The sequence below is a fragment of the Aspergillus flavus genome, chromosome 2 (genome assembly GCF_009017415.1).
Source record: "Aspergillus flavus chromosome 2, complete sequence".
Classification (NCBI taxonomy): domain Eukaryota; kingdom Fungi; phylum Ascomycota; class Eurotiomycetes; order Eurotiales; family Aspergillaceae; genus Aspergillus; species Aspergillus flavus.
Window position 1 is genome coordinate 967,277 of NC_092409.1, and position 14,845 is coordinate 982,121.

At 48.0% G+C, this 14,845-nt stretch overlaps 4 protein-coding genes across 4 annotated transcripts; 3 read left to right on the forward strand and 1 right to left on the reverse strand.

Annotated features, from left to right (window-relative positions):
• Nucleotides 1–1,248: 1,248 nt before the first annotated feature.
• F9C07_1184365 (hydroxymethylglutaryl-CoA reductase) lies at nt 1,249–2,888 on the forward strand. Its single transcript, XM_041285149.2, has one exon. The coding sequence runs from the start codon at nt 1,521–1,523 to the stop codon at nt 2,700–2,702; it is 1,182 nt and encodes a 393-aa protein (XP_041142177.1). The 5' UTR covers nt 1,249–1,520; the 3' UTR covers nt 2,703–2,888.
• A 1,556-nt stretch (nt 2,889–4,444) lies between these two features.
• On the forward strand, nt 4,445–5,643 carry F9C07_9735 (uncharacterized protein; the record flags this gene model as incomplete). Its single annotated transcript, XM_071511934.1, has 4 exons — nt 4,445–4,662; nt 4,732–4,941; nt 4,994–5,180; nt 5,248–5,643. 4 exons carry the CDS (start codon nt 4,445–4,447, stop codon nt 5,641–5,643), a joined length of 1,011 nt encoding a protein of 336 aa, XP_071363561.1.
• Nucleotides 5,644–7,304: 1,661 nt separating this feature from the next.
• On the forward strand, nt 7,305–8,709 carry F9C07_1184386 (uncharacterized protein). Its single transcript, XM_041285150.2, has 2 exons — nt 7,305–7,875; nt 7,975–8,709. Exons 1-2 carry the CDS (start codon nt 7,418–7,420, stop codon nt 8,228–8,230), a joined length of 714 nt encoding a protein of 237 aa, XP_041142179.1. The 5' UTR covers nt 7,305–7,417; the 3' UTR covers nt 8,231–8,709.
• A 218-nt stretch (nt 8,710–8,927) lies between these two features.
• F9C07_2276937 (putative glycosyl hydrolase) lies at nt 8,928–14,512 on the reverse strand. Its single transcript, XM_041290563.2, has 2 exons — nt 12,782–14,512; nt 8,928–12,725 (listed from the first exon to the last, which is right to left on the reverse strand). Exons 1-2 carry the CDS (start codon nt 12,948–12,950, stop codon nt 10,447–10,449), a joined length of 2,448 nt encoding a protein of 815 aa, XP_041142180.1. The 5' UTR covers nt 12,951–14,512; the 3' UTR covers nt 8,928–10,446.
• Between the last annotated feature and the right edge of the window lie 333 nt (nt 14,513–14,845).

The window sequence follows — 14,845 nt, forward strand, 5'->3', positions numbered from 1 at the left end:
GCAAAGGAAGTGGCAAAGAACAACCTTATTTTCAGCAGTGACGTGACGGTGCGTTGCTCGTCGATCAATCATCAGTCCACGTTCCTACTTCTTACACGCGATCGATCTCCTTATCCCCGATCCAATGGGTATTGTTGGGTCCCGAGAACCAATGCTTACCAGGGAACAGAAATCAAGAAGCTATGGATTTGAGTCGACTGAGATCGGGCAACGCCGTTAGGGTTCTAGCCCCACGATCTATCTGTATAAACCTCAGAACCTAATATGAAGTTGCATTTTCTAACCCATTGCCACTAGTATTTTGTGTTCGTGCATAGGTTATGTCATACAGTGAAAATGGATGATCTGAAACATGAGGCCAAAGATAAGGCCAAGTGGGGGTTAGGTTAGTTAGACTGACTACACAGGAAATACTAACGTAGTGTATGACCATAGTTATGAGACTTATTCAGTTGAGACTGCGTCTCTCGTATTAGTCAGGGATTTGTAATATCCCTTTTAGGTTGTCAACGTCCAAAATAGGAAGCTGGATATTCGAATCTTAATGTCAGTACCAAATTCCCATGGGCAGAGACACTTCAATTTTGGATCGAGACATACCAGTTAGGAAAGCAAAATAAGCTCTGCGGGTGCATCAATGTCTTCCTGACCATGGAACCAAGATACACATGTCTTCAACCCGTTCGTGATCGCCATTAATCTTAGAATAGGTGATCTGCACTGAATCTTAGAAGTTCGCTACAGTTCGTGGCGCATGATGTGATCGTTGAGGCGCCAGCCACTGACACATTAACAATTATTAGGTTCATGTGATGGTGTATACGATAGAACAAGGCGATTGGCACCTTTGGGACTCATTTTTGAGCCTCTTGGCGGCTCCGACACGGCTCCGAGATGGCAGGCACAACGAGCCAGACATTGGATGGCTGAAACGGAATCTTTTGCCGTTGATTGCAACTGGAGAGAGGTCGATGGCGCTTGGAACCATGGGTGGGGCCAAGGGAGCAGCGTTACTGATTTGTTGAGATCAAGCTGGCGTTCTCAATAAGTTTGAGCTACACGTCATTTTACTTCTCAATGCTATGTCTCAGGCTGCTTTCTATGCCCAGATCCACTTGATCGGAAACATTAACCTCTTGCAGTGCTATTGGTAAAATACCTCACCCTTTTTTGCATTAGCTCCGTTAACGGGTACCTTTTTCCTCTTGGGAACGGCGGCTAGACCCAGGGTCCAAGACTAAGCATCCTCGGGACATTTGTGGGTAGCAGGCTCCATAAACCGGAAAGTTTATTTGGCGATTGTCGGCAATGATAATCCTTCCAGGTCCAAGAACTGGAGAATGGCTTGGGGAGCTCTTGGACAAAGAATTATACCAGAGTAAATCGGGGTAGGACATCCTATTTCTTCAACGGGCTTCCCAGGAGAAATATCTGTAACACATTTAAATTATAATTAGGTTTCAAGCACACTGTATCAAAGATTGTACCTCAAAGAATTATCTCATTGCTAGTTATTCATTATGTCCAAGGCTCAGCCCATCAAACGCCGGCCCGATGGACGGTCCAAATTTGACTTGAACATTGATAGTCCCCAACTGCAACATCTTACACGACACATCGATGAGGCCGAACATGTCCGCATCGAAAACTGCATAGGCTTCGTGCAAGTCCCAGTTGGCATTGCCGGGCCACTGCGCATCACGGGCCCTGAGACGACGGGTGAATACTATGCACCATTGGCTACATGTGAGCCGACCTTGGTGGCTAGTTGCAGCCGGGGCTGCAAGGTCTTCAATGCATGCGGTGGCCTGCAGTTCGAGGTTCTCAGTGAGGCCATGTCTCGTGCGCCGATGTTTCTCTTCGCAAGCCCAGCGCATGCAGTAGCGTTTGCGCGAGCGGTCCCATCATTCCGAAACGAGTTTGCCCGATGGGCCGAGTCGACTAGCCGATACGTTCGGCTACAAGAGCTACAAGCTTCGGTTATTGGCTCTAGTGTTCATCTTTTCTGCAGCTACTTTTGTGGTAATGCTGCAGGGCAGAATATGGTCAGCAAGGCCACGCAGCATGCCTGCGAGATGCTGCGGGCCCACCGATGTGCAAAGCAATTTCAGATCCAAGACTTCCTCATCGAGGGTCAATTGGCGTCGGACAAGAAGCCTTCTTGGGGCAATGTGCAGAGAGCTAGGGGAGTTGAAGCGCTAGCGTGGGGCACTATTACCAACGCTGCATGCCAAGAAATCCTAGGCTGCAGCACGGAGCGTCTATATCGTACTCAAATGGCTCTAAAAGAAGGGGGGATACGCAATGGCCAGTTCGGCTGCAATATCAATACTGCCAATATTATAGCCGCTATCTTCGTGTCGACGGGGCAAGATGCGGGCAGTGTCGCAGAGGCTTCCTGGAGTCATCTCACCTCTGAATACGATTACGAGAGCAAGGAATTGAAAATGACTATCTATTTTCCCTCCTTACCGGTGGGTACCGTGGGTGGTGGGACCCTGTACCCATCGCAGAAGGAATGTCTGGATATGCTGGGGTGTGCGGAGCCCTCGGGGAAGAGAAGACTTGCAGGCATGATTGCTGCCTTTGCAGTTGCATTGGATGCCAGCACAAGCGCAGCAATTGCTAACGATACATTTACTATGAGCCATATGAAGCTCGCCCGTGGGGAAATATTTGGCCCTCGAGCGTCGAAGCTATAGGCGAATGTGCACTGAATCGCCGCGGATAGAGTAACTTCATGTATTGCACTTGGCCGTTTCCTTTCCTTTTTTCCTTCGCTTCCTTTTTCTTCTAGTCATTTGCTTTTCTTTCTTTCTGGAGATATCATCTTTCTCTATGTATCTAGGTAGCTAGTTTATTTTAATAATTTTTTCATGACTCTCTATATTGTTTGTGGCCTTTTTGCTCTCTATTGTAAAATGTAATTCAATTTGTTATCGGTATGTGTACTCGCCTAACTAGGTTTCCCCTTCCCTTTTTGCTTTTTTATTTTTTTAAAGGCGTTAGTATGAAGACGAGTGAAGTGAGTTATACTCCAAAAGAACCTAGTCTGTGTATTAGAATGATCGACTCGTCCATGTCCGACAGGTAGCCTAGGGAGCACCACTCGAGGATCCAAGGATCCAACGGACAACCCCCGCGTACCGTTTGCTCTGGAGTGATAAGGTAGACTCGACCTTTAACTGAGAAAGTACTAGATCAGTGGGTCTGGCTCTTTTGACCTTTCCTTATACTGGAAGGTGCTAATATGTCCAGGAGATAGTATGATAGGAGGCACTGACGATCGTTTTGCCACAATGGAGCTGACATTGGATCATGAAGCAAATCATTCCAAGGCATTTAATTGTGATTTGTTCAAAGTTCAAGCCATGGTGGGTTGAGGGAACGGAGACAGACCAACGTCCGTGTTCTGGACCCTCAGCGGAAAAGTCTAACCCACCAGTCAATCCCCCGAGATCCACCGGTTCAGCCACGGATGGATTCTGAGCCCGGTTGCTTTTTTTGGACATGAACTCTACATTGAACTTAGCGTGGAAAAGACACGCGCAGTAGATCCACTTCGAAAACAGGGAAGTTGTGCATGGTTTAATTGTTTGGCATATTTTATGTTGTAGTTCGTTGTCGATTCGGCAGGTCGGTTTGTATCCCATGGTTATGGATTCGTTCTTCCCCCTTAAGCTCACCCGGCTTTTCTATCCTAACTTTCTAGTGTAAAGTATCTCGAGCAAGGTTAAACGGGACATGGACAGAGAAATCACCAATTGCCCTTCCCGGAGCAGATACGGTCTAAAACACGTGTGTATAACGGCCGACTGAACTTACAACAGGGCCCCATATTTCCTATCAATTTTGAATGCTTCGGAAAAAATGGGTGTCCAGTTCAGCAGGCGTTAGTTCCTGCTTGCCGAATTCCCGTTCACGCATGCAGATAGTTTGTTAGGCTTCAACGGTCTGGCTCAGTCTATCACCTCGCGTTCGCTAAAGATTTAGGTTTCCAAATAATGGCTCATCTTTGCAGATCAAACGTTTGTCAGGCATGAATACAACCCCATAGGGCCTACTTCCCACGTGTACTGTTGAAGGAATACCACCTCGGCTATTTTTTCCTAGGTGGTGTTTGTCCCTGAAATCTGGTAGGTCTCATTTTGTGGATAACGTATCCGTCGTCTTCATGCTATTACTTCACGCCAATTGACTTTCTCGGCCTTTGCCTCACTCGAGACCCTGGAGGATCGATGTGAAGAATAGCAGGATTGCACTACAAAATTTAGTAAAGTAAGATTGAAGGGTCCATGGGAGCCCGGTAGACTTGAGTCAGTATGAGACACATAAACCCCATCGGTATCAGTCTACATCTCTCCCAGACGTAGTTATTATACGTCCCGGATTGTTCCTATTCACATACAGCAGACTATAGTGCTATCTCAGCCCCTGTCAGAAGATGGAGCCTTCAGTCAGCGACTTCAAGCTTGTCGGACTGGCGGCGGGGTTCACACTAGGGTTCGGTTTCCTTACAGTCTGGAATGCAATTAAGCAGACTTCAGAAATTGAGAAGCCCTACAAGAGCCCTTTCGTTATTCTCATCTGGATTGAAATACTTTCCAATGTGGTAATCGGAGTAATGGGGTGGCTTGTGCTGGAGGGCATTGTACCTGTCATGTATGCCCCCTGAGCAATTGGCTATCCGATATGATACAGTTCGCTGTAGCGCTAATACTGTCCCCCCAGTGCACCTGTATTGGCGCTTCTACTATTCTGCTGGGCCCTCGAGATCCAATGTTGTATGCAAGTCATCATTAACCGCATCTACGTCGTGGTGGAAAAGAAGAAGACAGCGAGGAAAGTCAAATGGGGCACTGCTTGCCTGATAACAGCAATCAACATTGCAGTATTCTGCATATGGATTCCTGCACACATGACTCCCCCGGTCAATCATACGTGAGTGCCTTATTCTTATTTCCTTTGGGTACACCACTGACTTTCTTTGTAGCTTTGTCCTGATTAATCGCTTCTGGGACCCAATCTCCAAATTACTAATATGCATCGTGGATGCCTGCCTGAATATTTGGTTCCTACGAGTAGTGCGTGTGCGACTGGTTCGCCAAAATGGACTAAAAAAATATGGGCCCCTAGTTCGCTTCAACATGCGAATGATGTTCATTTCCGTACTCATGGACGTAAGGCCACCACCCAATTACGCATTTTCTTCCTGGGTGTCCAATGATTCTCACAGTTTATCTCTAGGCCATTCTCATTGGACTCATGTTCCTGCCGAACCCAATGGTTTACATCCAGTTTCACCCGGTAACCTACATCGTGAAGCTCAACATTGAGTTGAAAATGGCTTCCCTTATCCGCAAGCTTGCGCGGGATAGCAACATTAACAACGAAATTCATGAGGCATCAATGAATCTGCGAACCCGGTTCAACCCCCAAAGTCACTATATCAAGTGTGATGATGAGGTAAGAGAAAAGAGGAATCTGAGGCATATGCAGTTCGCCCAGCTACGGCAACAGGGGTTCGAAAGCGAGGACATGAAAATCCTGAAGACAACCAGTGTCCGCGTTGTAACAAGTCCAAGACCGTTTGTTCAGGATAATCTACCTCCGCTGCCACCGCTGCCAAAGGATGGAAGATGAGGTGTGCGCTATTTTAGTGATTACTTTACATGTATCTTATTCTATATGCAATGCATTTGTTTAAATAGTTGTACACTAGAGCAGAGTTCGGAGACTGTGGCTTGGTCCAAATGGCATGACTGATATAAATCGTATGTTGGGAGCGTATTGGACTCGTATAGTTGAATTCTACCCAACTAACAGCTAGTATAGTAGCCCCTAGACTATTCTTAGTTTACCAAATGTTTGCGGTTTGAACGCAGCTTCTTTCGGTGTAGTGTACCATAGAACACTTCGTCTTACTTCATTCATCTCGGTAACGCCATTTGCCTCGGTGAGAGGAGAGTTGGGTCTGGAAAAGCCACGATAGTAGGCAGAGAAATGCGGCATATAGAACCCATAATTATTTACTCCCTATGACTTCATTCAAGGGTGAATCATTCCATCGGCAGGATAGACAAGGCTCGTTGAGTCCATTTCTACAAGATATGCACTATTATGAACAATTCCCATCGGCAACTATTTTCTTCTTCCTTGCTGAAACTCCAATAAGATAGTTACATTTCTAGTATGCATCCCGAGTCCTTACATTACTTCTAGACTCAATTAGTCGTGCCAAATCTGGGCGGAAGTCTATCTAGCGAGCTGTGCAGTAGTTTGTTTATGGATGAAACTAGCCAGAGGATGTTTGTCCCGACTCTCCATCGCACCTACACCCCCACGCGCCACATCCCGGCAAACCTTACGTATTACATTTTTGGAAGGTGGAAAGATACCGGCACATCTTGGATGTTGTGGTAGGGAGCCGGACAGGATACGGTTTGGGTGTGACTAAAGTTGCGGACGGAATCCGAACATATCCGGAAAAGGGCAGCCGAAAAGCCTTGACAGAAGCATGCTTTGGGTGGACAGATAACCGTGCCCGAGACCCCCACATTAGAGTGATGCGTCCAGCGTGTGAAGTGGCCAATCACCCGCATTGTGATCCATGTCTGATGCGACTTAGCCGAGGACAATAGAGGAAAAGTATTCCATGGTTCAATGACCCACTCTCACACCTTAGTGTCCTCAAGCGTACTTCTTCAGTTCCGGCCGAAAGGTCACCAGACAACACGATCACAGATATGCCTCATTGGTAATTGATCGTACTGGGGGCATCCGGACGATCATGGGAGTACCGTCCATGGATCTACCGCGGGAACACCGTCTCATGCGACTCGATTTCGGTACATTTAGAATGGGCAAAAAAAGGGTTCAAGATCGAAGAGCAATCCATGAAATCGCGATGGCGTACGTCTCCACCCGAGGATTCACGAGAGTTAGGGGCGAGGGGCCGTCTGGACGAAGGTGGGTACAGCCTCGAACAAGATTGTCAAGGGTAGGGGTATTCAGGAAGTCTAAAACTTGGAGATGAAACGGGAGGGCGTTCATCCAAGGGTGGGCCCCGGGACTATCGCAGTTGAATTGCTCATCACACGTGGCGAGCCATACCCTTACCCTGGTCGACATCCTTGCTTTAGACTTTGTGCCTGCGCGATCGGCCTGTAACCCTGGTGGCTTGTGGCTCATGGGCACTTTTATCTAGTCCGCATTTTCCTTTCCCAGAATTGTTCTAAGTTCATAGTTCTATATATGTTTCAAGAGGATCCCTTGCTTTCGCACGATGCTTTGTTGACATCCAGCCTGGCATAGACTCAACAATTGAATGAACACCATCCACGATGAAACACACAATCTCTTTTAGAATGTGGGAGATGAAGAGAGGCTTAATCATCAAACTCTACCAAGAGGAAGAATGGCCTCTCAAACAAGTCCTCAAAAGGATTCGCTCGGACACTTTCAATCCAAGGTGAGGCACCCAAAGGGCCCTGAGAGAGACAATGCCCTGACCGATCGACTATTCCTCCACAGTGAGACTCAGTTGCGGAGTCGCTTGAAAAAATGGGGTGTCACCAAGCTATCCCGTCGTCGCAGTCAGAACAAGTTTATCATGAGTCACTGTGAAGACCTGAGCAATGAAAGTTGCTTCAAGTCGCCTGTTTACAGTGGGGACGACATGGCACATTCAGCATCTACAAGCCACTCTACTACGAAGGACGATTTCTATACACCCGAAAGGGGTGATACTATGCATGAAACGCAAACAGCAAGTGGAATTATCCCTCATGATTCTTTCCATTCTTCTGCCTCAGCCATGTCAGCAAACACCCCATCATGGGAGTATCATCACATTTCCCCTGGATACCATTCACGGTATGTTACTAGTGGCTCTAAAATGTTGACAGCTCTTCTGGACCACCCCAGGAGGTTGATATAATTTCAACGCACAGTAGTGACTGACGCTCAATTAAGGTTCATACATCCTGCTCTCGACTATTACAATCCAGCCATGGAGCATCCAAAAGCGGAACTAACATCCTCTCAATGGCCGATGACAATGAGCTATGGCATGTTACCAGAGAATGTGACCCATGACTCTGCTGCGCGAATCTACACTACTGCACCCTCCGGAATGCTCATGCACCAACCAGACCTGGTCACGCCTTTTCCTCCTCAGTCGGATTGGTTTCACCCTCCGGAGTGCCAATTAGTTTATCAGCCATCATAATCATCACGCACCATACCACATTAGTACCAGACGCCCTTCTTTTATTATTAATATGTTCCAACCGATTTCCTTTGTTATTTCCATACCCCGAATTGTCTACTATGTTCAATATATCCTCTTGTTGTGATTTTGATATGTACAAACCGTTGATATACCTGACTCGAAACTAACGTATTTACGTTATTGTTTCTGCCAATCGTCTTGTCGAACTATGTTTGTTTATAACAGTCGTTCTGATTCTGTCTCGTTTATCTCTCTTTTTTTTTTTTTTCTTATATGTCCTTGAGACCCGGAGTTCTTAGGGATGAACTTGGCCCATCTATGGGCAGCAGTGTACAGTCGCTCAAAGCAGGAGAACATAACATTGGAGCAAGAATGTATCACATATCTGGTGACATGTATTTAGAATTTACTTAGCGTGTATTGTTGAATATTTAGAATAGTCCCATTATTCATAACTTGAAACTCTACATCCCATATTTTTTTGCCTTACGATGCATTGCAACCCGGAAAGAATACAACATACGATCACCCCTTCTTGTCCGAGATCGCTGGGGCCACACCCCGTCAGTAAGCAATCCTCCAATAATAGTAATCTCGGGTTCGCTATTGGGTCCGTCCAATCAGAAGATGTGGGGTGGTAGTGTATACAGCTCTAAACCACTAATAGCCGAGCTGTCGGAAACGACCGTCGTTTAGGCCTACGTTTTTAGGAATCCCAAGCTCGACAGAATTTTGTTACAAACTCCCGCCAGACATAATTAGAGTTATTTATTGAACCAGAATATGGAAGATTGATCGAGAGTAGGAACAATGTTGGGCACAGATAGTGTTATATGTTGGGATACTTAGCCAGTGCGTAGTTCTACGGAAGACTACTCCTTAGCAAGGGCTATTCCCATACACAATACATATTAAATTCAACTGGCAGTTCAAGAATATACTAAACTAATAGATAAGCAAGGAGGGCATCGGCATCTCTAAGCACTCAACCCCCGAGCAATACTGAGCGCATTGATCTTGCCTTACCACTGTGTGCTGAAGACATAGCAATGCTACAACTATCAAGAGCACTTTGGCGGACCATGAATACAGTCTGAGACATCTCTAAAAACGGATAGCTAGCCTGGTCAGAAATAGACACCACCCTTTTGAATTCATCCCAATCATGAAAACAGGTTTCATACCAAAAGCCTGCCCGCCTTAGTTGGCTCTGCGTTCCGGCCATGCTTGCCAATGTACCAGTTGAAAGATTCGCCAGGGAACACCATCTTCTTTAATCGCAGTTGCATATGCTTCGTGTAATTTTCTTCTGCTGATTGTTTCACTTCAAATACATGAGTCCTCCGGTCCAACTGAGGTATGAATAGAGACTTGACTGCATAGGAAGCCTACTTTTCGCAGGCAAATAAGGATGAGCTGTTTGCCGGAACACGTTTGGTCCAAGACTAAATTCACTGTCAGGCACGCAATGCGATGCTTGACACACACTTCTACTTACATTATGCCCATGTTGTGGACATGTGTACCGTAGGACGCCCGTGCCCTCTGGGCTTTTCCCACTGTATATTGAATGAGACCCCGCGTCATCCCAGTATCTCTATCGGCGCTAGGAATTGCAACACCTGGGAGCCTGTCGTGAGAACGATGATATCGGCTTCTGATAAACACGTTAGGACGATTGAATATGAAAATGCTGTGGTCGTGCTTTGTACGGTACTCATCCTCGGAGGAACCGCTAATTCCAGATTTAAAGAACTCTTTGAGCCACAGTTTTAGTGACAATAACGTATTATCTGATCATGCAACTGGACTCAACTTTGCCTTGCCCTCCGATGATTCTGAGCGATTGGCTCTTTAGTCACAAATCCGTTTTCTCCTGCGGTCGATTTTATGGAGTTTAGTCTATCTGATAATCTTCTTAGTGGGGGGTCCCACGTTCCTTTGTGTGGCCTGCTTTGAAGACTGATATCCGACGCTCTGGTTGCGAGGGCTTGGGGCTATGTGCCTACATGTCCATCTGCCAACTATTCACGGCAGGTGAAGCGACTTTAGGGATAGACTATCAGGAGCATGATGTATATATTGCGTGAACCATTAGATTGTTCGTGATTATAGCCTCTATATAAACAGCATAGGCCATATTACTAGAGAGGTACATAAACTCATTTCAAAATTTCATCATTGCATAGCGCCATTATGCCTTATAACCCTCCTTAAGCCGTGACAGGAGTAATCTTGGTCTCCTGGCTCAAATCTCTGCTGCTGAAGCCCACCCGGATGGTGAACTCGCCCTCGGGAATCAGCCACTCCTGCGACACGACATCCCAGTAGCTCAGATCTCTGCGCATGAGCTCAAATCCGACAGTCTGTGACTCACCAGGTGCCAGGGACACCTTGTCGAATCCACGGAGCTGCTTAGGCGGAGTTCCAGCAGGGGCGCTGTCGGGGAAGGTAACATAGAGTTGAGGGACGGTCGCTCCCTTGACATCACCAGTGTTCGTGACAGTGACTGACACGTTGTACACGCTTTCCCACAGCGCGGGGTTTCCACCGGGCTGAATGGGGAGTTGTTCGGGGACCGAGGAGATGGACTCGGCCAGAGGCTCAGTCTTGATATCGGAAAGACTGAAGGTCGTGTAGGACAGACCGAAGCCGAATTCGTAAAGCACGGAGATGTTGTGGGCATCGAAGTAACGGTAATCGATCTCAAGCTTCTCGTCGAACCATGCCTGCCAATCGTCCGCGCCGGTAGTTTCTACGGCAGTCGTGGGTGGCGCATTGTAATCGCTACCGTTCTTGGCAATAGTGTATGGCAGCTTGCCGGAGGGGTTGACATCACCGTAGAGAATATCGACGATGGAGTTACCAGACTCCTGTCCGGGGTAGTGGGCGGCGACAATGGCAGTGACGTTGGGGTGGTTGGCAAAAGGAAGCTCATTGATGCCAGACGAGTGGGTAACGACGATAGTGTTATTACACTTCGAAGCGACCGAGTCGACAACCTCGTTTCCATTCCAATCCACCGAGAGGTACTCGCGGTCGGAGCCCTCTTCGGCCCAGGTCTTGAGGAAGACGAGACAGGCGTCAGGTGGTGTGGGTACCCAAAGGCTAGTTACGTCTGAATCGGCGATAAGGGTGTTGTTCAACCACCACTGAACCAGAGTGTTGTCCTGCTTGCCACGCGCCTTCAGGGCCTCAAGCGGTGTGACCAGATATGTGAAACGACCAGTTCCCGAGCCGCCACCGGCAGCGAGAGTGCCAAATTCAAAGGTAGCCTTGTTGACGGCGCCCTCAGTTGTATCACCAGCATCATTACCGAAGACAGCGATTGACTTAGGGGCCTTCAAGGGCAGGGCCTTGTTCTCGTTCTTGAGTAGGATGGTGGCTTCAGCTCCGTGTCTACGGATGAGCTCACCATGGTCTCCACGGACATCGCGGCTACGCTCCCCAGTCAGATTGAACTCACGAAGCCAAGTAGACCGGGGTGAGAATGTGTTGAGGTCCGCAGAAGAAGGGTCAATCTCGGGGTAGCCTTGGTCCTGGCCGAGCCAGTAGTAAGGCGTCATGATACGGACAATCATATCATCCACACGAGATATATCAACGGTTCCATTGTTGACAGCGAAGGTGACGTTCTTTCCAAAGAACGAGCCCGCTTCGGGGGTTTGGCCATACTGCCCGAGACCTCCCGGCATGTTCATATCAAGACCCCCCTCGATAGAGGAGACACCAGAGTGAGTACCACCCCAGTCAGACTGGACATAGCCTTGGAAGCCGAGCTCCTCCTTTAGGAGGCCATTGAGAACCTTCGAGTTCTGGCAGGCATAGGAGCCGTTGAGGCGCTGGTATGAGCACATAACGCTAGCAACCTTGGCACGGGCAGCGTTGGCGAATGGCCAGAGGTATAGTTCGTGAATAGTTCGGTCGTCAATATTGGAGGAAATGGCTTCCTGGATGACATCTGTCAACGTGCCGTTAGGGTTATAGTTTGGATTACGTTGGGTCTCTTGTTCATTGCCGATGAAATGCTTCGCACAGGCTTGAACACCGGCATCCTGGTAACCCTGAATGGTACGTTCCATGGCGACACCAGTCAGGTAAGGGTCTGCTGCAAAGCCCTCCCAGTTTCTCCCTCCGTAGCCTGAGCGTCCCAGAGGGCCAGCTACAGGTCCGAGAGCGACATGGGCACCTTTGCCCTTGAACTCCTCTCCCATGGCGACTCCTCGTTCATACAGGATGTCTTTGTCCCAAGTCGATGCTGCCGTGACGCCAGCGGAGAAGACGCTGGCATAGTCAGCCACACGAATGGCCAAGGGGCCATCCTGTAAGCAGAGACCCTTAAAACCCAGTCGAGGGATTGCCACGATGTTTCCAACGCAAGGCCCGGGCTGGCCAGTGACCATGTCAGCCTTCTCTTCGAGTGTCAACTGGGCAACAAACTGCTGGGCCTTGGCAAGGGCTTCTTCCCAGCCACCTGCTCCAGTCGCATTGGCTATAATGGAAGTCAGTCACACTAGGCCATAGGTTAAGTTGTGGATTGGGACATACGCGACGGAAGCACAGCTGGCGAATGTCCGTACTGGCCGAGGATAGTTGTGTTACGGGGTTGAACATAGCTGAAAGCGTCGTCGCTTCGACCAGATCCGCCGTAGTTCTGGCCATTGACTGCAGTTGCAGCCAACAGGCCAGAGACAACAAGATGAGCAATGCTGGCCATGGTTCGCACCTGGGTTGTTGTTCGGACCTCAAAGCAGCTCTACTGAAGTCATCTCGCAATCATTGTAGAGCAGCAGCCACTACTTATAGACCTCCCCGACGGCTACAAAAAATTCTTGCCAGCCGACGGTTGAGTCGCTACCGTAGGGTCCGTAGTACGGGGTATTGTTGAGGGAATTGATGCCAGGGTTACCGAGACCGGACCCACAACCCCACGGGGCTCGCTTCGAATCGCGTGGTCGGCAGGGTTCCCCACAACTCCGTTCCCCATATTCCGTTCGCGGGGTCACGGGTGATTCTTGCAGATTTTTTCCCTCGCGTGTTCGGCCGGCACCGCAGCGAGCACGGAGAAAATGCGAGAGCACATGGAAGCTCTCTGCCGTACCTGAGTGCTTTTTCAATAAATCTTAACATTATCTATTGCTCCAGCTCCCTGCAACATAGTCGCAACGAGTGGTAACCAGGCCCTGGTGTTGGTTTCTTATTCCGGATATGCGGAAATAGCCAATTCTAATGACTCGCAACCACATGAGAGAGCATGCTAAACTAATAGTGCAGCAATTATAATGTAGTTCTTGGAGTAGAACCTGTCGGAACGTGCCGCATTCGGACTATTGGGGACCAATGAAAGAGGACAAGGTTCGACGATCTCGCGTTGAACCTGCCATGTACCTACGGAACGTTGACCCCAGCAAGGCCGAGATGAACCAGGAGCGATTCGTAATTGGTAGCCTGACGTCATGAAGCCGACCAAATGACCGCATTCATCTGGTGAACCGTCTTCTATCCGTGCGTAACTTGTCGTAGATTATGCCGAAAACAAGAACTGACACCGGTGAGCAAATCCGAAGACTCAAGAGAAATGGTCCGAACACAAAGAAAGGGCAGATTCCCGAAGTTTAGCCGGAGGGGCAGTCTCCTCATTGGATGTACCCCAGATCGTTCACTTAAAAGCGTGGGGTGACTTTGGGAGGAATGTCTTGGCTCCATGAATTGGATCGGCGGGATGCCGAGATTTCAACACATAACTGTTCAGCATTACTCGCGCGGTATTGATTTCCGGGAATGAATTGACCCGACTCTCCAACAAAGAGAAGCATCGTACGGTAAACCACCTATATTTGTCCGGGGACATATGCAACTTGCTTATTATGAAGTGGATCCCGCACGGGAAAGCTGGAACGCGAACGGACTTGAAGGAACTGTGGCACTAGAACTAACCTGCACTTCGTCCCGTATGTTTCGGAAAACCCCCGACAAAGGACTGGTGATGCAATCGGTTCGATATCAGAGAAGGTATAAGAGAATCCAACTCATTGCGACGTGTTGTGAGCAAGAGCCAACTCTTCCTGATAGATGATGATGCCTAGGACGCCTATGTCATAACCATAGACATCTCCAGGTCTCTAGTCGTGGTAATCCTATGCTTGTGGTGACTGGCTGTTGTTGATAACTTGGGCGATTCTGGGCTTGTTCGACTAAACCTATACTAGCATTATCATTAGTAAAATTGATTATTATATCACTTTTTTAAATCGTTCTTTATGGTTTTCTTTCTTCTCTTTCTTCTCTTTCTTCCTTTTTTTTTTTTTTTTTTTTTTTTTTGTGCCCTTTGTAGTGTCTCCAGAATTTCAGCAGGCCTAGACTCTGAAGGCTCCGTGCTAGTGGTGTCACACGCGCTACATATTGGCGGCCCTTGTGCCCTGACGACTTTTTCAATAATCCCATCTAGAGGTGCCTTTCATATCCACAATATAAATCAGGTTCCGGTAATGAGGCAGGTATAGTGATGAATCGATTTGAGAACGCTCTCATGAAGCTGATGTTACAATTCCGCTCTCTCAAGAACACCTCCAAAAGCATCAGTATATTCACCATAACAGCTGGAGTACGTTT